Source organism: Protopterus annectens, chromosome 3.part0, assembly GCF_019279795.1.
Source record: "Protopterus annectens isolate FY-2018-M chromosome 3.part0, PAN1.0, whole genome shotgun sequence".
Taxonomy (NCBI): domain Eukaryota; kingdom Metazoa; phylum Chordata; order Ceratodontiformes; family Protopteridae; genus Protopterus; species Protopterus annectens.
Window position 1 is genome coordinate 382836843 of NC_056731.1, and position 22052 is coordinate 382858894.

Sequence of the window (22052 nt, forward strand, 5' to 3'; positions counted from 1 at the left end):
GTTAGGAGCTACTGTACTGTAAAGGAGACAGAGGATAGAGGTAAGAGCTACTGTACTGTAAAGGAGACAGAGGCGATAGAGGTAAGAGCTACTGTACTGTAAAGGAGACAGAGGTGACAGAGTTAGGAGACTGAGCAAATGGTATGAAAAAGGAAAATAGAAATGAGGACCTAAGAAATAAATGTGTGCAAAGTATATTTTAAACACTGTTTTGTTTCTCTGTCCTAGTCGAGTTGGTTTCTATGTGAACACCTTCAAAAATGTATCCAGTCTGGAGGCCAAATTTCACAAGGAAATTACAGTGGTGAGTAAAGAAAAAATTCTGTTTGTAAATGTGTCTGATCTACAGTTGCAGCATGTTTTACTCTAGTTTATCCATCCATCCATCCATCCATCCATCCATCCATCCATCCATCCATCCATCCACAGCTTCTTTTCCCATATTTGCACATGGAGTGGGGGTGTTACTTAACCAGTGACAATCATCTACAGCCAAGGTTTACACTGCCAGGTGGCTAGCCCTGCTGTGGCTGTTCTTCTATACCACACACTTGCATGTACACTCTTGGAAGAGTCTTCTGCTACCCAATGTTTTCAGTGCTTTGTATGTGTTTGGAGTGATATTACTAGGTGCCATTACTAAATATGTTTTTTGACTGATCTTACTAGGCTTCTTTATTTAAGGCTGCATACCTTAAAACAGTGTTTGACAGAGTTGGACACAGAGTTTGGTACATCCCAAGGGCATTCATTCTTTTTCACCTACTTTTCCATTAGTTTTTGTTTTTTCTGGTTTTGATACAGAATTTTGGTAGATAAGAAAGACATTAATTCTTTCACTTACTTCTGAAAGTCTTCCTAAAGAGGGTCTTGGTGACAACAGACTGAGCCTGGCAGGCTATACTTCTCTTTTCCCATCATAGTTCCCAACTTGCCCACTAGTACCAACTAACTTGATGTTAGTCAGCAGATATACTCTTTCCTACATGCTCTGTATTCACTTTAGGACTTTCTTTTGGTTAAATGTGCCCAGAACATCTTCAACAGGAGTCATTAGGTACATGTTTTTGAAATGTCTAAACTACCTCAGTTGGTTACTATGAGTCAAGTAGAGCTGTATCTTTGTTTGACATCCTCCTGAAACATTTAGCCCCTCTTGTCATAGAAAGTAGGCCTAGTGATAATAGAAATAAACCTAGTTTCTGCCACTTTCACACGTAATCACTTTCTTTTGGCCATTGCTTATAGCACATGACCATAGGCTGAGATAGGAATTTGATTTGGAATGGAGTGCAAACTGAAAGCTTTGTAAATTCTGCTTTGGTTCTACAGCACTGGAGCAGAGCAGCAGTTACAAGACATCTTTTGAGCAAGATTCTGAGATACCAATGCTCCTTATCTAAGGGCACTGTCCACATCTCTGCTCCCAGAGAAAGGTCAGTGTTTCTAGATGAATACCATGGCCACAGATTTCAAGTCACTTCACATTCAGTAACAAAATGTACCTCACAGATAATGGGCACATGAGGCTAGAAGGACAACATCTGCAAATAAGAAATATGTCATATGTAGGTGTCTAGACCTGACACCCTCACACCCTCAAAAATATCTTGATATTCTTTAACAGAGAATCATAAACATGTGTAGTATAAGGTGCACATTCTTGTTGGAAGGAATTACAAGGAATGCCTCAAATGTGTATTGTAGCTGCAAGTAGAGACTTAGTAGGACAAAGCAGAAGCCCCAGTACAATATACTGCTACAGGTCATTCCACAGTATGTATCAGAACTGACTATCATATGGCCTCTCCAAGTCTGAAAATCAACTGTAGACAAGTTTGGAACATTTTTATGACAACCAATGCAATTTCTTAACTCCATCAATCCTTTATTTTAAATGGGGATAACTACCCCTACTTGCCAGTCCAGATGAAGTGTCCCATCCATGATGAATATAATCGACCCATAATAGGCACAGGCTCAATAACAAACTCCACAGCTCTACAAGTTATAGCAAATAATGTATGCAAATACAGTATTCACAAAACTAGTGACACCATGGTCACACCCTAGCAAAAGCCAAATGGCTTCCAATTGCTCATAGAGTCAGATTTCTACTCAGCTCACTCATCTTCATATTTCTTAGCCACAAACCTTATTACTTCCAAGGTGCCATACCAAAAACCCTTCCAGTTTCAATCTCACATCACCCTCCCCTGTTGCTGCTCCTCTTGTGTTGCTTAGAGATAGAGTCTGCCTAACAGATTACAGTTTCACGGTATTAGGACATTGAACCTTTCTTAGAACACCTTAAGAATATTACCTCCTACACTGCAGTTATATCTAGCATTTAAAAAAAATTCTATTCAAATAAGCAGATTTCAGTTGTTTCAGAAGCATTATCATTACCTGACAATTCTTCCTTTCATCAGTGATTCCTGCTGTACTGCCCTGTCTTCATGTTCCACTACTGATTTACTATGCTCAGATGTATCCATTACTGAATTATATTTCTTTTCCATCTCCATTTCCCTTACTTTATATGTCTCCCCTATTTCTTCTTCCCATATCCCTCTCTTTCTCTTTTCTTTCTTATTATTCTTCCTCTCTCATGCCTTTCTATTTCTTTTCCCCTTATTTTTCTACTTGTACCTGTTGTAATTTACAATATATACTTAGTGTTAAGAATTATCAGCATAAATAAACCAGATATTTTATGTTGATGTTGCATCGTTATCGTGCTGGTGTTACACTGTTCTTTCATCTGTCTGAATGTACTATATGCCGTTTAGTTTACTTTTCTGGTTTCATTGTGTTCTGTGTTTATAATCTGCAACGAATTATGCTGTTTTTGTTACTTGCCAATCTGTTCTGTATTTTATTCTATTCTGGGCTATGTCTGAGAGAAGTCTATAAGAGGTCTAACCCAGTTACACAATTATGAATAAATAAATAAACTTTAGTATTTGAGGAAGTGTTCTTCTGCTCCATAGCTTGGATGGAATTTGTAGTGTTCCTCTTTAATCTGAGGTTCAGCTGTCAAATGGAGTCTTCTCTCCATCACAACAATAATGATGTTTCAGAAAAAAACATGATCCCCTTAGATATGGGATGAACTCTGTGGCCCCCTTTCTTATACATGGGCACCACCATCCAATCTTACCAGTTTAGAGATGTTGTTCTCCCATGTGGGTAATACACATGATTGCATTAACCATGCTTTCCCAACCCAGGCTCTGGCCTTCAATATCACATCCTAGACCTCACCCACACCTGTAATCTTAAAAGTTTGGATGCCTCTAAATGTCTGATTTACTTCACCTCTACAAATGAACTTAATCCCAAGATTCTCAATACACCTTTCTAAACAGAGTGGAAAATATTAAGATACAACCAAACACCCTAATACTGAATGATTTCAACTACCCTGCCATTAACTGGGAAAACTACTCGTGTACCAACACCTTTGCCCAGTGGTTCTTATTCCAGTGCCCTGGATCAGCTAATCCATAGTCCCACCAGGGGCTCCAATATCTTGGACCTGGTCATTACCAACATGGGAAACTGATGCTCCACACCAGTGTTCACCCCCTCGTTGGTTAGGTCTGACCATAAGCTAGTCACCTTTGACAGCCACATCCCACCCCATCCCCCGGTAAGGAAACATCCATAAAAAAAAACTCCTCCAAGGTCAACTTCATGCTACTCAAGTCAGAAAATACAAACTTCATGACACCCATGCAGATGGGAACTGAAAGTTCGACTGCCAAATCCTACACTAAAGCACTGTTTAAGCACATCCACTCGTGCATGAATCATGCCATCCCAAATAGAACCAAGATGCTCTTTACCATAAAAAGGAAACCAATCTGGTGGTCCCCTGTCATAAACAAACTATAAAACAGAAGGAAGAAACTGTTGCATTAAAGTGGAAAATCCCAGCATGCAAAAAACTCCCTTAATAGCCTCAGTTAGAAGCTGAGATCCCTCATAAAATCCTCCAAAGCTATTTACGAAAATAAAATTGCAAAAGATTCCAAAGACAACCACAAGGCATTCTATAGCTATGTCAAGAATCTAAATGGCAATGCTCAGATTTGCTCTTAGCTACAACAGAATGGCATTAAATATACTGATCCCAAGGACATTGCCAATATCCTGGCAGATCGATTCAATGCCAACTTCACCCCCCCTCTCACCCCCTAAAGGGCCCATCTCAATACCGAAAGATTACCAAATTCCGGTAATCAAGGCCACACAGGTAAAAAACGCACTCTACAAAGCTAAGAATACAGCATCCATGGGACCAGATGACATCCCGGGCTGTGTACTACATGAACTTCAAAATGAACTGGCACCTCACCTAAGTGTCATGTTTAATCATAGCCTCACCTCAAGCTTTGTGCCCACTGAGTGGCGCACAGATGCAGTTATCCCACTTCACAAGGAGGAATTCACCTTGGATCCTGGGAACTACGATCCCATCAGTCTGACGAGCCTGATCTGCAAGGCCATGGAACGTATTATCATGGAACTTATAAATAAAGTCATTGGCAACCTTCAAACACTGGATCCCATCCAGTTTGGGTTCGTGAAGGGCCGATCGTGTCTCCTGAAACTGATTGACTTCTTCGAATCAGTCTTCAGAGCCATGGACGAGGGTAAGGTGGTCTACACAGCCTATCTGGACCTTGCTAAGGCCTTCAACACCACCCCCCACTCTAGAATCATAGATAAACTTACTGTGCTGGGCATAAATCCTTACATCACTCAATGGGTTGCCAACTGGCTTACTGACAGAACCTACACTTAAAAGTAGCCAACTCCAAATCCAGCTCCAGACAAGTGACAAGTGGAGTACCTTTTAGACTGTAGTTATTTTATGTGTAAAAATAGGTTTGTCACCTAAAATGGCAGACATATCAGAAATTTCCTTTGATCCCTCCAATTTTTCCAATCATGTCCATTAACGCTTAGATCCAGAGTTCATTTCATCAAACATGCCAAAGAGTTAGTGTTGTTCATATCCCGGGTCTAAAAAAGGATGATAAATCTAAATTCATGCAACACAACACATCACATCGGGGTCATCGTGACACAGGCTGATGAACTGTCCTGAACAACATTCTCATGAATAAATGTCAGACAAAAAACTCTACGTTTGTTTTTCATTTGCCTTCAATGATGAAGAACAACAAAAACAACAAAGGAGAATAAAAGGAGATTATATAATTTAATTAAATGTGGAATAAATTGTGTTCCCACCACACCATACTATGGGTACATAAAACTCCTAACACTCTATTCCATCTACATTCATACTGTTAATGTAAGCTTCTTGAGTCATCACCACAATGTTACCTCCTTGTCGCCTCCTCATAAATCTTATACAAATGTCTTCAAATACCTTAATGGTGTGTGACAAGGCAGGGGTATATATACCAATTTGACGGAAAAGTCTCAGTTTTAATATTTCAACATCAACATTTGAAAAGCATAATCAGTCAAATTAATAACATTGAAATTGTCAGTTTGTTTGTCTGTCTGAACAGTTAAAAGGGAGGATGCAGATGTCAGGTCGGATAGTTGGACCCACCTTTAGGTCTAAACAACTCCTACTATCAGAAACAGAAGAATCGTTGTCAACATCAACAGGAAACTTGTCCAGTGGCAGGAAAATAACCTGTTCTTTGTTGGTGTTTTGAGTTTTAGACGGCCTTTCTGGTTGCTCTTCATTGGCCAAAACCTGGTGTTTGTAGTTTTGTTGTTAGTTTGAAATTTGGGCATCTTCTGAACAAAAGGTTTGTGTGTAACTTGTTGTGAACAGCAAAGTTTTTTAAGCTGTTTTTTTTTTTGTGGCTTTAAAATGTCGCGACAATTTCATTGTTTCCTTTTAATCACATCACAGAATAGTTCACAATGTCATTAGTTGCAAAGCAAAACAGCTGATCGCTGATGACATTTAAAACGGAGCCCTTTTAGGATTACTTTTCAGATCAATACACTTGTTAAAATAACAATTCTAATTCTATTTTGAATTGTTTTTAAAAAGTTTAATCACTAAAAGGATTTATCCGCGCGGTCAAGAAAATTGTGTCAGAAATAGGTTTCCTAAAGTTTTTTAGTGGATGGTGAATTAAGCACCAGTGGAAGTAGTAAAATAAAATATTGCAGACAAACAAATAAAGTGGAGTACCTCAGGATTCAGTCCTGGGACCGCTCTTGTTTGGCATCTACTTCTCTGACGTACAGGGCAACACTAAGGGGCTGTGGCTAACAAAGTTCGCAGATGACTGCAAACTGGGAGCCATTATTGAATCCCCAAATGATGGAGATATTCTACAAAAGGGCCTTACAGAAACAGATGCTTGGTGCCAGAGCCATGGGCTCAAGCTCAATGCCAAGAAGTGCATAGTAATCCCCTTTAGGAAAAAATCATGTACCCATGAATTACCACATAGGTGGCAGTACACTAAACACTGAAAGTGTGATAAGAGACTTAGGAACACAGGTGGACAGTGTTCTCACCTTCGATAACCATATCGCTACAAGAGTCAGGAAATCCTTCTATGTAGCACACGTCATCACTAAGGGCTTTTCATCCAGAAAAAAGGAGGTCATTGTCCCATTGTACTCATCCCTCATTAGACCTATCATAGAGTACAATGCCCCATTTGGTATGTACTTCACAAGACATCTGCAGCAACTGGAAAGGTCGCAGAAACACCTCACTAAAAGAATTACAGGCCTAAAGCAGATGTCCTATGCTGACCGACTAAAAAAACTCCAGCTATACTCTGTTGCATATCATCTACTCAGAGGTGATCTCTGCTTAACATACAAGACCATGTCAAACCCAGAGCTGTTGGATATACTACACTTAAAGAAATCCAAATCCATCAGAGCCACATGCTCCAGGGACCTAAACCTTGTCATCACAATGAACAAAATATGCTGGAGGGATAGGTTTCTGACCCAGAGACTCCCCATACTCTAGAATAGACTGCCCATACATGTCAAGTAGAGCACCTCCTTGGCCCTCTTCAAAAGGAACCTTGACAACTGAATGGGAGATAGGAAATTTACCCCGGGAATTACATCAGTCACCCTGCTAGACAGGGGCCAGGGAAGTAAATATTGTGGGAAGAAATAGCCAGGGAATTGTTATGGCTAAGATTGTATAGGCCTAGGGCTGATAGCCTAGTACCAACCTATGAACCTATGAGAGATTTCAGGACTCTGGAGACAACTGGTCACCTTAGTAGTTCTACTGTACAGGGGGACATATCCCCAACAGTAATTTCTGGCACTGCCTCCTGAAAGGAGAACAGATCCTTTAAGGTAAAGTATTCATCATAATATTATTTGTAAGTACACACAGCAGCTTATTGGTTAAGATGTGTACATTATAGCTTGAGGGTTCAGTCCTTCTCTTTGGTCACTGCTTGAGCTTATATGGTGTCCCTATGTCTGCATCCATTTTCTCCACTTACTTCAGTTTCTCCAACCACCCAAAAATGTGTTATTTGATTGGCTACTCTAACCTGGATATGCATCTGGAATTTAGCCTCATCATAGCGTACTATGTCATAGCTGAGAGAGGATCAGGATAGAACAGTTCACTTATCCAGTTAATAACTGATTAAATTGAAAGTAAAAATATATATTCCTGCAGTGTCAAGGCAGTTCTCCTCAGCAGTAGTGAAGAGCTCTCTTCCTTTCTTTAGCCCGGCCATAGTGATTTTGCACCTTCCCTTCCTAAGGCATTGAATGTTTTTTCTGAGTAATCGTTCCTTGAGCATGTCTACATTCCACCCTTGCCCAAGTTTTCACTTTGGTAATTATTGTCACTGCAGCTTTCTTTGTCTGATGGAACCTTTCAGCCATCTGGGAAGGCTCTTCCATTTCCGTTGCTGAAGAGTCCACCTTCTGCAGTTTAGTAGCTGCTTCCACCTCAGTATTCCCCTAGTAGACATTAGAATTAAGTTTGTTGCAGGCACAAACCACCCTGTCATGACAGCTTTGTGCTGCCACCTCAGCAAGTGAAATCTTTAGCATGCTCCATTCAGACACAGCAGGCAACCTTACTTGTTACACTGTTACATATGCATCTCAGCCACATTTCCATGCCATCACACATCTTCACTCTATTGCTGCTTACAGATGTAACAAGCTTTAGCTGTCCAACACTGATGTCATTGTTTAGTAACATCCAGCAAGGCTATTTTATTTTACAGTCTGCCTCCTATCATCCCTGCACCCTACTTTATCCTGTGTTTGGCCTCTTTATATATAGTCTTCATGATTCTTTATTTGAAGGATTGCTTATGGATAAGTCTCATTTCTATATCCCTATTTTTATTGGCATTCCTAAATTATGCATTTTCTATGTATATATCCACTACCTGGTTATATTGGGAATTTTTTGCAAGAGTTTATGAATTTCCTCCTTGATATAATAACAATCAGGATAAATTGTGTTTGGTAACTTTGATTTCTTAGTTGGTGATAAATGTAGATCATTTGCCATATAAGTGCTCTGTTTTCTGGAGGGTCTAGACTTAGTTTAGGTGGTTACCTCCAGAACCTGTTTCATGAGGACACTTACTGGATTTGGTGGTCAGCAAAATATTGTTGATTGAGCTGGTCTCTTGGTCAGACCACATTTTGGCACTTTTCTGTGTGGAACATCCACTGATTCCCTCATCCTAAACTGCTCCAATATAGGAATGTAAGGCATGTCATCAGTCATGATTTGCTGTCTGTATTGGAATGTTTCTTTGTAGGAGATACTGCACAGAATCCACAATACACCAGTCAATCTGACTTTGTATACCGTTGCCTACAATATGTACATCCTAAGCATAAGTTTACCATAACCAGAAAATGTCGCTTTAGCCAGATCTCTTTGAAAATGCACATGGACTTCTGCCTACACTTTGTTTCTTAACTTATATATCCTATGATCTCCTTGGATCTACTACCAGGTTAGCCTTCAATAACCTACCATTCTTAAAAAGACCGTCTAGAATTTTCCATTTGAGTAAAAATGTAATAATTTGTTTGTGTATATCTGTTTGTTGTTTGTTTACATCTGTGTACAAATCTTTTTATTTGTGTTTATTTTGTTTTTTAAACTGCAAAAATGTAACAGTTTGTTGAATGTGTTTTTTGGAGCTTTTCTCCCCAGCCTCCACTGAAAATACACATGTATCCAGTTGGACTATCCATGTAAACAAATGTAAAACAAATAAATAAATAAATAAGTTATAGGTATGCTCTTTTAAAAAGTCAGCAGGTTATCTGCCTCAGCCTGGATTACTTTAATTACAAAGTTCTGCCTTACACTTCAGAACCTTCTTCATCCATGACATTCCAGCAAACCTACTGGAAGACAACTTCAGCTCTAATTTTACCCCTGTCTCTGCCCCAAGCATCCCCTCAGGAAATGCCATCAAATATAACCTCCAACTATCACTAGGGAACAGGTTCTCAATAATCTGTCTTACGACCAAGAACACTGTATTGATGGACCCCAACAACATCTCAGGCCGCCTTCTAAATAGCAAGAAACACAACCTATCAAGTCATCTAGAATATCTGTGTAACTGTAGCCTCAAACTGGATACCTACCTGATGGATGGAAAATGGCCTCTGTCATCCTTCTACACAAAGGTGGGCCATTTATGAACCCTGGAAACTATAGATTCATAAATCTCATTAGTCTCATATGCAAAGCTATGAAAATGATCAGTAATGAATAGTAAATCTCCAGACACTGGTCCCAACTCAGTTTTGTTTCATCAAGTGCAGGTCAAGCCTACTCAACCTGATGGACTTCTTTGAGAATGTCACCAAAGCAATGGAAGAAGGCAAAATGGTTCACACTGCCTATCTTAACCTGGCCAAGGCATTTGACACAATACCCCACTCAGGCATTGTTGACAAACTCAAGAGGTTTGGTATAAACCCTTATGTCACCTGGGTGTTAGCCAGCTGACTCAGACAGGACCGAGAAAGTTGGAATCTGGGGACTCCTCCTCTACAAAGATGCCAGTCACCACCAGATTCCCTCAGGGATCAGTCTTGGGTCCACATCTTTTTGGCATCTACTTCTCTGAAGTGAAGGCCAACATCAAAGGCCTCTAGCTGACCAGATTTGTAGATGATTGCAAATTAGGAGCAGGGATAGAATCCCCACCAACACTAATGTTTCCCAAGAAGTGCTGACCCAGCCAAATAACTTGTGTCTTAATTGTTATCTTAAACTAAATGCCAATAGATGCATAATAGTATCCTTTGGGAAATTAGCCATCCCTGGCAACTGCCATATTAACAGTACACATCTAAGAATTAACACAGTATTCAGGGACATGGGAACACAAGCAGACAGTAATCTAGCATTTGACCATCATGTGTCTACAGTATTGAAAAAATCATTCTTTGTTGTGCAATTTATAAACAAAGGTTCATCAGACATATCATTGAGTACAATGCCCCCATTGGTATGTACCTAACAAGGCACATCCAACAACTGGAATGTCCACAGAAGTTCCTCACTAAAAGAAAGCAAGGCATAAATAACATGTCCTATGCAAACTGTCTCAAAGCCCTATCTTTGTATTTTGTGTCGTACAGACTGTTGAGGAGAGATCTGGGCCTGGCATACAAGGCATCATTGAAATCCACTCAGGTGGACCACTTGCATATCCATTAAACAAACAGCATGAGAATTAGGCTTTCTAATGTCTTAAACCTTGCATGTGATAGAAATAGGAGCTGATGGACAGACCCCTTCTCTGGAACAGGATCCCCATCCTTGTGAAATAGAGTTCCTACTTAACGCAATTGAAATGTAATTTGGGAATTGGATGAGAACTGAAAAGTCTCCCCTAATTAGGCAGCTATATCTCTAATGGACACAAGCATCTTGTAAATGGTTGATTCCCAGGCCCTTGCTTGTAAATATTTCATCTCCTAATCCCCTGCTTACACTACCAAGGGTACCAGTACTTACCATAGATTTGAGATGCTTGGCTAGACTTAAAAGGATGCCAATTGTCATTAGCCTAGTACATACTTATGAACCTATATAACACCATGAGTTATATGTGATACCTGCTTATCTGCACACTTAGTGATACTGATACTGTATGATATTGTACATGGCTGGTTTGTCTCTCATCTCTTGGACTATTTTCATTTTTTGGGGGGGTATCTCTATAATTAATTTGTCATAGAGATACCCACTGGAGTGTAGAATGTCACAGGGGTACATCTTGGCTGAATTATTATTCACTGTGCATGTACTGCCATTGAGACAGGTCAAACAAAGCAGTGGGCATCATTGTTACTACTGTACAGATTACATCAATTGTACCTTTCCTTTATTAAGGACAATATGCCTGATTTTCCCAGCACAGAGGTCTGTATGAATTCCTTCATTAAATGGATGAGTAACAGCCACCTTTGATTCAGTCCTACTTAAAGGAGACACTGTTGGTACATGCCACTACCTGCTCATTGCCATCCCCATACCTAACTCATCTCGTTATCCTTAATGGGGATAACTGGTTACACAGGATCAGACACTGGGTCTAGTACTTGACAATGTGCACTTAGTTAAGGACAGGTGTTATTGGAGGTCAAATCCTCATGCTTCCACATGAAGAATTTTACCAGATCAAGCAACTTATTCCTGGTACAGATGTGGTAGGTAGTGGTCATATATGTCCTTTTACCTTATCATTTGGACCACTGCACTGCTGTTTACAAAGGACTCAAGAATGCAGACCTTATTTGTGTTCACAGGGTCCTGTATTGCATGGATAGGATTTTTTATGAAGTAAATATGTCATATCACCTCTGTCCTACAGATTATTCTTGATCTATGGGATCTGGTTTGGTTACCAGTGGTGTCTTGGTCTGTGTTGAAGATCCTTTTTTTCTCTTGTTGATCCCAGAGGCATAACCAGAGAGGGATAAAGGCCATGGCTGCCTCAGGTGCAAGTTGTCAGAGCTGTCAGTGGGTCTAATCAGCAGGTGCTGATGGTACAGGACTGCAGTCATAGCACTAATTTATGAAGCACAGCTTCAGAAGGTAATTATAATACTATATTTATGCATTTATATCTTGGCTGAAGTTACTGTAAACTGAGTTTGTGGTACTAACTGGTGTTCTACTTTGAGAGGATATTTATTTATTTTTTTACTCCTCAGTTTTGAATTGGGGGGGGGGGGTACTAGTGTCAGGATCTGTATATGATGCCAGATGAGCTAGCCTTCATTCTGAATGATCCCTACATTATCTGGATATCACTATTCAAAAGAGTTGTTGGTGACCATTTCACTATCTCATTATCAGGTGATGAGGTTCTGACTGTTCCCATAAACTATCTTACCCCATTTCTGTGAAATCAGCAATGTTCCTTGATCAGAATGAGCAAGTCAGATTTTTCTTTTATGCAGCTCCTTAAATTACATAATTTTAGAAGGATTTATTTTAATTCCAGCTTGAATACAATGCTTCTTTTAATATTTTTAAATTCAAAATAGTTTTCTTTACCGCTAAACCTCCTTGTTAGTGTCCCTAATTTCACTTGGAAGATTGTTCCTTGCATTGTAAGTGATTATAGGACAGCACTTCAACAGCTGTTTTTCAAATTCTAAATTGTTTTTTCAAGTTTCATGCAAAGGATCTTCGGGGGTGGGGGGAGGTGTAACCCATTTCATAAACTGGTATACATAAGAAAGACAGATTGGGGGCAGCTGCTGAGAAGCAGAATTAATTTATAGAGAGTGCAATATATCGCTTTTTGAAGTTTATTGATTTCCTGTCAGATGTAGCTTCATTTGTTGCCACAAGATCAGGAGATTGTTTCTAGATAGTTTACTTTCTTAATTCATGGAGCTAAGAGGGTATATATACCTGCAAGAGGGCTGATACTAAATCCATCGCTTGTGCCACAAAAGGCATCTGATTCTCATTGATCTTCTAAGTGCTAACACCTCATGTTTCACTTCCTGACACCATTAACTGACAAGGAAAGTTATAACAAAGCTTTACTTCTGAGCTGGCCAGATTTCCCTGACAAGAGGAAACAAAGATATAAGAAAAACATTAAGATTAAGATGTAAGACAGTCTTAGCAGGTACCTCATTAAGGCAATAAAGACATTCCCAGGGCTTGAAAGTGGCTCCTATTAGCCCACAAATATAAGAAGTTCTAAGATGAAGTGTCTTGATGGAGCATTTTGAATGGCCTTTCTAATCAGTTCCTTAGATGTTATCTAGGCGCCTCTCATAGGTTCATAGGTTGGTACTAGGCTATCGGCCCCAGGGCCTATACAAGCCTAGCCATAACAATTCCCTGGCTATTTCTTCCCACAGTATTTACTTCCCTGGACCCCTGTCTAGCAGGGTGACTGACGTAATCCCCGATATGAATTTCCTATCTCCCATCCAATTGTCAAGGTTTCTTTTAAAGAGGGCCAAGGAGGTGCTCTGCTTGATATGTATGGGCAGTCTATTCCAGAGTTTGGGGAGTGTCTGGCTCAGGAACCTATCCCTCCAGCATGTTTTGTTCATTGTGATGACAAGGTTTAGATCCCTGGAGTATGTGGCTCTGAGGGATTGGGATTTCTTTAAGTGGAGCATGTCCAACAGCTCAGGGTTTCACATGGCCTTGTATGTTAAGCAGATATCACCTCTGAATTGACGATATGCCACAGAGTATAGCTGGAGTTTTTTTGGATGGTCAGCATAGGGCATCTGCTTTAGGCCTGTGATTCTTTTATTGAGTTATTTCTGTGGCCTTTCCAGCTGTTGCAGATGTCTTGTGAGGTACTTGCCAAACAGGCGTTGTACTCTATAATGGGTCTAATGAGGGATGAGTACAGTGAGACAATGACCTCCTTTTTTCTGGATCAAAAGCCCTTAGTGATGAGGTGTGCCACATAGAAGGATTTCCTGACTGTTGTGGCGATGTGCTTATTGAAGGTGAGAACACTGTCCACCTGTGTCCCTAAGTCTCTCATCACACTTTCGGTGTTTAGTGTACTGCCACCTATGTGGTAATTCATGGGTACATGTTTTTTCCCAAAGGGGATAACTATACATTTCTTGGCATTAAGCTTGAGCCCATGGCTCTGGCACCAAGTATCTGTTTCTGTAAGGCCCTTTTGTAGAATATCCACATCATTTGGGGATTCAATAATGGCTCCCAGTTTGCAGTCATCTGCGAACTTTGTTAGCCAGAGTCCCTCTTTATATCCTGTCACATTTGATAAAGGCTTAAGGCTGAAACCGGTCTGTTGACTGCTTTTTGACTTTAATAAAGTCAAGTTATAACCTCTTACAGAAGTGCTGGCCTGTTTTTGTCTTGTATTTAGCTTTTTGGTTGGGCCTTTGCACTTGTCATACGTGCGGAAGTTTTGCTGTTGTTCTATCATTTCCTCAGATTTTATCTAGGAGTCTCTCTTTATATCCTGTCACTAAGGGCATGTTTTTTTTTTTTTTTTCATTTTTGCATAACTGCATTAAAATGAAACAGCAGAGATTTTTATCTTCCTTCACTTTAGGACGGATGATAAGACAATATCCTCTTGTTGAATCCTTCATGTTCCTGGATGTGATGGCTCTCTGCTGACCTGATCTTCTAGGATATACTGCAAATTTGATGATTTTTTTCCAGGAAAAAAATCGACTGCTGTATCCTGCTGCTGTAAAGCAAAAATTATTATCTTCTCTGACACAACAGCATGTATCACAGCCATTACTGCAGAAAGTAAGATCTTGATCTTAGCCAGCCCCTTGTCAGACATAATATTCATGAGTAATATAATTAATCACCTTACTTGTAATAGGAATTCATTAAATCACCATTTGTGATAAATACTTTTGCACCTGAAATATTACATTTTGTCTCGGAGCAGCTGCATAAATTTTACTGTAGTGTTGCAAAACAGTTAAAGTAAGGCTGAAGGCTAAGGAGCTGTGCATTTATGCATCTGGCTGACTACATTGATGAGAGTACAGCTATGCCCACTCCAGGGGAAATGACTTAAATATTTTCAGGTAGCATGACTGCACTAAAATGAAATTCTGTGGGGTCAACAAACAAGATGCTTGGCTTGTATCAGAACAGACAGCAATAGTGGAAGTGCGCTGAGTGTGCTACAGCTAAACAAATAGTAGCCCTAACAATTCATAGATATCTTCCTGTAAGATATAACTAATGGCTGGTAGAGCTCCAACTCTGCAAACTGAGGGAAATAAATATAATTTGGGGTATGGCAGATAAAAACACACACATACACAGATATATATATATATATATATATATATATATATATATATATATATATATATATATATATATATATATATATATACACACATATTTATATATATATATATATATATATATATATATATATATATATGTATCCAGTAAATCAGTAAGTCTACGTGGTGCAGCAGTTAGCATTGTTGCCTCACAGCAAGAGGTTTTTCCCGTTCGATTCTTGGCTGGAGCACCTTCTGTGTGGACTCTGCATATCCTCCACGCGGACGAGTGACATTAAAGACATACAGGTAGGTACGAGCATGAATGGGTATGCCTTCTTTGAAGGTTGGGTGTTGGGCTGGCAACTCAGCACTGTAAAAAAATAAATACACTGCCAATCATTAGCAGACCATTCAGCTGTAGCGACCCCTAACCAGGAAAAGCCGAAAGACATTACTAGTAAGTCTACATGGCAAAACACAGCAGAATAGAGCAAGCAACATGTTCTAAGAATAACAAACACTTTTAATAAAAATAATAAAAGGTGAGCGCTTTCACAAATAAAATTTGCTTCATCAGACCTTACAAAAAAGCACACATCACTTCCTTTTATAATGATAGCATTCAAATGAACCAATGAAAATATATTACAATATTTAAAGAAACAGAATTATTAAATTAGATTATAAAACATAAAGTAAACAATAAAAATAATATATTATTTCCTAAGCTTTCTATCCCTTAGTCTGGTAGTAATAGCTATATGGTCATTACTCACCTTGCCTAGATGGGTTCTAAGTTTAATAATCCATCAGCCTTTTTTCTAACTCTGTTGGAAAAATGTGGAACAAACTGCCATCTGATATCTCATCTTTGTCTAGTCTTCCACTCTTTAAAAAGCAGCTGAAAACACATCTCAATAAACACTGGCTTTGTTCCTGTAACAACCCAGATTAACCTTTCTTTTTCCTTTCCTCCTTAATTCCTCCTCACACAACATCCTATAGACATATGTAAAAAAAAAAAAAAAAATATATGTATTTTTGAAAATATTTTAATTATTTTCATACACCTTTTTCCATATTATATACTTGTATTTTTAGAATTTGTATAGCAAATATCTACTAAACTTTGTTTATGTAATTTCCTGCTATGACTATGCCTGTCTGCATATACATCTCATGTTCTGACTCAATGTGTTAATAATTTTTACCTTGTATTGACTGTTTCCGTGAATAACTTGTAATATCGTTGGAGCTTTTCTCCCCGGGACTCCACTGAAAATGGACATATATCCAGCTGGACTAGCCTGGTCAACAAATGTAAAATAAATAAATAAATAAATAAATAAATAAATCTTAATTCCCAATTTTCTGTGACATTAGAGATGTTACCTAATCTATCACTCTCAGGTACTAACTCTAACACATTAAATTTAAATTGATGTATATTCCCTAACTTTAAGGTATGTTTCACTATGGCACTGTATGTATGCCCTCTTTTAAAGCAATAAACACGATCCCTAATACGCTCTCGCAGACATCTGTTGGTTTTCCCAACATAGAATGAATTGCAATACATCCATCTAGCTAAGTATATAAGGTTCTTACTATTACAGTTCGCATTACTGTAAAAGTTAAAATCCATACCTGTATCAGGGTGTTTAAAGCATGTTACCTCATATATATAATCACATAAATTGCATTGGGCACATCTAGTGGTCCCTTGTCCTATAAATTAATTCTCAGGGTGTGAACGATGCCTTTGGATAACATAACCTACATTTAAGATTTTTGGTGTTTTTAGACTACATATGGTTTCTCTACAACTATCTGGGCTATCTGGGTGTCAGTCTGAAGTATCTTCCAATTCCTCTGTAGGATATCTCTTTTCGCTTCATTATCTCTGGTAAAGACAAAAGTAAATGAAACATTATTCTTTTGTTTTCTATAGATCTTATCTTGCATCTTGGATTTAGAAAAATATGGTCTAGCTCTATCATTTCTCATGGCTTTAACATCATCTGCTGTCTTGTGAATCTCATTTTCATGATACCCTCTACTGATAAAGTCTTTGCTCATTCTAGCAAATTCTTCATTCCATCTAGCATCCCTATCGGTTAGTCTAGAACAACGCATGGCTTGACCTTTTTAAGATATTCTTGAACACATGACTAGGGTGCATACTCATTCTGTGAAGGTATGATGGATAATAAAAAGTCCTTGGTGTATCTATCTCTATGAAAATGGCCTTCATCATCAATAATAATCCAGATATCTAAAAATTTGATAGTATCACTCGAATATTTGCCTGTGAACCTTAAAAAGTTATTGATATGGTTCATATAGTTAATTAATTGCTGTCCTTTGCCTGCCCAGAGAATAAAAAGGTCATCAACAAACCTTCTATAAAATAATAGATGTTTACATGCTAGTGGATGTGTGAGCATATTTTGAGATTCCCATTTAGCCATCACTATGTTGGCGTAGCTATTGGCACATGATGTGCCCATAGCTACACCCAACATTTGTTGATAGTACACACCATTAAATAAAAACGCATTACTATGTAAAATTATATCAAGTAAATCACATATTAAGTTTATATGCATTTCAGACTAAGAGCTATTGCGTATCAAAAAACTTTTAACCATCATTATACCTTCCATTTTAGGAATCACTGTAAATAATGATGTTACATCATAGGTCGCCATCAGAATCCCATTCTCGACAACGCCATGCCCATCAATAAAACAATATAGGTCCTGCAATATTTGTTTAGTGTCACACAAGATATATTCATTCTGTTCTAGCACTCGATGCATGTATTGCAATTCATTCTATGTTGTGAAAACCAGCAGATGTCTGCGAGAGCGTATTAGGGATCGTGTTTATTGCTTTAAAAGAGGGCATACATACAGTGCCATAGTGAAACATACCTTAGAGTTAGGGAATATACATCAATTTAAATTGAATGTGCTAGAATTAGCACCTGAGAGTGATAGATTAGGTAACATCTCTAATGTCACCGAAAATAGGGAATTAAGATGGATTATTCAACTTAGATCCCATCTAGGCAAGGGGCTTAATGACCATATAGCTATTACTGCCAGACTGAGGGATAGGAAGCTTAGGAAATAATACATTATTTTTATTGTTTATTTTATGTTTTATAATCTAATTTAATAATTCTGTTTTTTTAAATATTGTAATGTATTTTGATTGGTTCATTTTAATGCTATCATTATAAAAGGAAGTGATGTGTGCTTTTTTGTAAGGTCTGATGAAGCAAATTTTATTTGTGAAAGCACTCACCTTTTATTATTTTTATTCAAAGTGTTTGTGATTCTTAGAACGTGTTGCCTGCTCTGTTCTGCTGTGTTTTGCCATGTAGACTTGCTGATTTACTGGTCTTATTGGCTAACATTGTGGCATTTTTTCCCTTTGTGGTAATACTTTTTATTTTAATTTTTTGATATATATATATATATATATATATATATATATATATATATATATATATATATATATATATATATATGTTGTTGTGTCTTTCAGCATTTCCCGGTTAAGGTTAGGGGTTGCCACAGAAGAACTCTGGTCCGCTAATGATTGGTAGTAGATTTTTATGAGTTGCCAGCTCTGACGCACAACCTTCAACGAAGGTATGCCCATTCATGCATGTCTCCACACAGAAGACGCTCTAGCTGAGAAGCAAACAGGGCAACATCATACTGTGCGGCGACAATGCTACCGCAGCACCACCACCACAGTGCATATAATATATATATATATATATATATATATAAATCTTAATTGGAGAAATAAGGCCATAGTTAAATAATAGATTTCACTACAATATGGAATGACCATATTAGAGGTCACTGCCTGGTACTAGAAAAATGGCAGAATTAGAAGTACATCAGAAAGTCTTTCTTAACTTCAAGAGTAGATGATCTCCTAGTGAAGAAGGTGTCATTCAACACATTCCAAAAGAGCTTGAGACAAGAGCTTGGAATTTTCACACTGTAGTGCACGATAACGTAAAACTATGAGGAAGTAAACTGCAGCTCGAGTAAGTCAGAAATCTCCTGTCCCCATTATATACATGTTTAGTGTGAAAAAAATAACATTATGATGTCAGTAAATGTGTTGAATGTTCTAACAAATGTTTGTTAAATTATCTTAGTGTTAAATAAAAATACTTTCTTTACAGCTCTGCCATAAGCTATATGAAGTTATGACCAAACTGGGAGAACAGCATGCAGATAAAGCTTTCACAATCCAAGGAGCTCCAAGGTAATGTATTTATTAGCAAATATTGCATTATATTCCGCATCAGTGCTAGTCACATAGACTGCTTGACATATCTGTTTGCTGGAAATTGATGGAGCATACTTGTTGTCTTACCGAGATTCATAAAAGTAGAAGCCTTCTCCTGAGACAAAACTTTAATGAAGATCTGCTTGCTTTTCTAATATTTAATCGGAACATGTCATTATGTGTGATTTGTATCAGAATGTTTTGCTATGAATTTTTAATTACACAGGTCTGAAAAAAAAGCTTAAATTCCTACTGGACAGATCTTTCCATGTTGATTTTTCTTGTTACCCTACTGGTGGACGAAGACTGAAGACTCAAGCTTCAATTTATCAGAGGTTCAACTTGCCAATGATCAGAGTTAATCCATAGGAAATCACTGTGGATGAGTCATGCCAGCAGTAATTCCCTTTCTGGAAGTATTTCCTACTTCTGTGAGTTAGTACAACCATGATATTAGTATATATTAAGTTCAAGGGTGTTTTATGGCATGTTTTTTTTCAGCAAATGCAGTTAAGGGATTTTGCATTCAGTTTCATCCACTTATAATGGAAGCTGATTTTCTACCTTGGACTCTGGACAGATACAGAAATTATATTAATTTCAAATCAAATTCTTTCATCTCTACTATGTATGTGTTGTAAGCAGAAAGCAGAGGATTCAAGAAATCTGGCTTATTTTATCATTAATAAGTTGTTTTCTGCCAACACTAGAATGACAGCCCAAACATAATGCAGCACTTATGAGACACCATTAATAAGCATGACTTTTTCTAATGCTTTATTTTATAACATAACGTATAATTACATTTGAATAGATTAAGAGAAGCACTTTGCTTTATGTGGAGTGGAAGATAGTTCAATAAAAGTGGAACTGTCTGTGATATAAACCTATCTCTCTAACATGTTCTATTTATTTTTCAAAACGGTTTGAGATCCCTTGAATGGGTGTTTATGATATCACTGAGCTTGTTAATGTGTCATAGGTCTGACAGGATAGAGTCTACTGAAGCTCTATATGAAAGGCAGAAATTGCCTGTCAGTAGCCTGCATACTGAGAAGAGAGCAAGCTTTGACATAGTCTGCACATTTTTTACAGTTTAGGCCCTTGATTTTTTAGTGAGAAAGGGTTCTAGTTATTCAATTTGTGGCATGTGTTTGGAGAGATACATAACAAACTAGGCATTATATTCAAATATTGGCCTAATGAGCGCCTAGTACAATGGAACAGCTACATCAATAAATCTGGACACAATAACTTTAAAAAGCAGTGGTCTATTACTGTGCTAACTCGATTAACTAAACCATTTTGTACAAATGTTCTTTATGGCTAACTATTGCTTCAGCAACTTTTGGAAAGAAGTCAACCAGGTTATTTAGGCAGGACCTCCCCTTGATTAATCCTGACTGGCTCCATTATGAATTGAAAAGTGTGCTAGAAAGGCTCAGGGATATAGGAATGTAGGCACAAAGGCACAGTACTAGGCAAGGGCTCATGGGGCTCATACGATGCCTCACCATATAAACCTTTATGCTAATTCACTTACACGTTCTTGACACTGAGAATATATAGCAATATGTGCTATTTCTGACAGGAACTGACTTGCATTGGACCACTGAATTATTCCCATTGTTTCTCAGTGGCAAATCAGCATGTGTATGTTAGTGGTGGGCTCTTTGATGAAAATAGTTTTTCCTCTAAAAGATATTGACAAAATTAAAGCTTATATCAGTTGTCATGTTGATATAATTGGGTCAAAATTCATCAAAACAGAATACAGTTTCACAAGAGTTTTAATATAGTACTACTGACTGTACTGGTTTCTCAAATTTTATAAGTATTTTCCAAATAGTACAATACAATGCCAAATGTTGATGTATAGATGAAAGAAAACAGTTTCCTTCAGCTTACAGACTACAGATGTAATTAAATATTAATAGGAGAACTGCTATTGAAATGGTACAGTTATATTCTGGAAAGGTAGTTAAACTACTGTTCTCTTAATAATCTATCAAAATTGACTTTGTTGAGTCTAGGATAGCAATTGATTTAACAGTGACATTGTTGTCATGGATGACTCAGAATATGTCATCTATTAGTGACATGACATTATTTTTAGGAAGGATAGTCAAACTGAAGTTGTCATTTTGGTGACAGGCAGGAACCTTGGAATTGATAATGCATGTTCTGATACTTCAGGGACAAAATTCCCTGAAAAGGTTGTAGAGTTTGCCTCCACACAGAAAGCATTTTATTATTATTGTTGTTGCAGATTTCAGTTAGCATATGACATTATTGAAGTTTTGAATGCCAGTGAATGATTTGTTGGTAAAATGAGTTTTATGAAGTAGTCCTGCATCCATCTAGAACAGATAAGCAAGCAATGGATAAATAAAACAATAGATTTAACTTTAGCTATATTAATGAGTGAGAAACAAATCTTACTA

The 22052-nt window shown here is 37.9% G+C and overlaps 1 protein-coding gene across 1 annotated transcript in view; it reads left to right on the top strand.

Annotated features, from left to right (window-relative positions):
* Positions 1-22052, top strand: part of AMPH (amphiphysin) — a 1643383-nt gene that overhangs the window by 1164263 nt on the left and 457068 nt on the right. Inside the window, exons 8-9 of the mRNA XM_044064832.1 lie at positions 229-304; positions 19502-19584. Coding sequence (XP_043920767.1) covers positions 229-304; positions 19502-19584 — 159 coding nt within the window. The remainder of the gene's footprint in view (positions 1-228; positions 305-19501; positions 19585-22052) is intronic.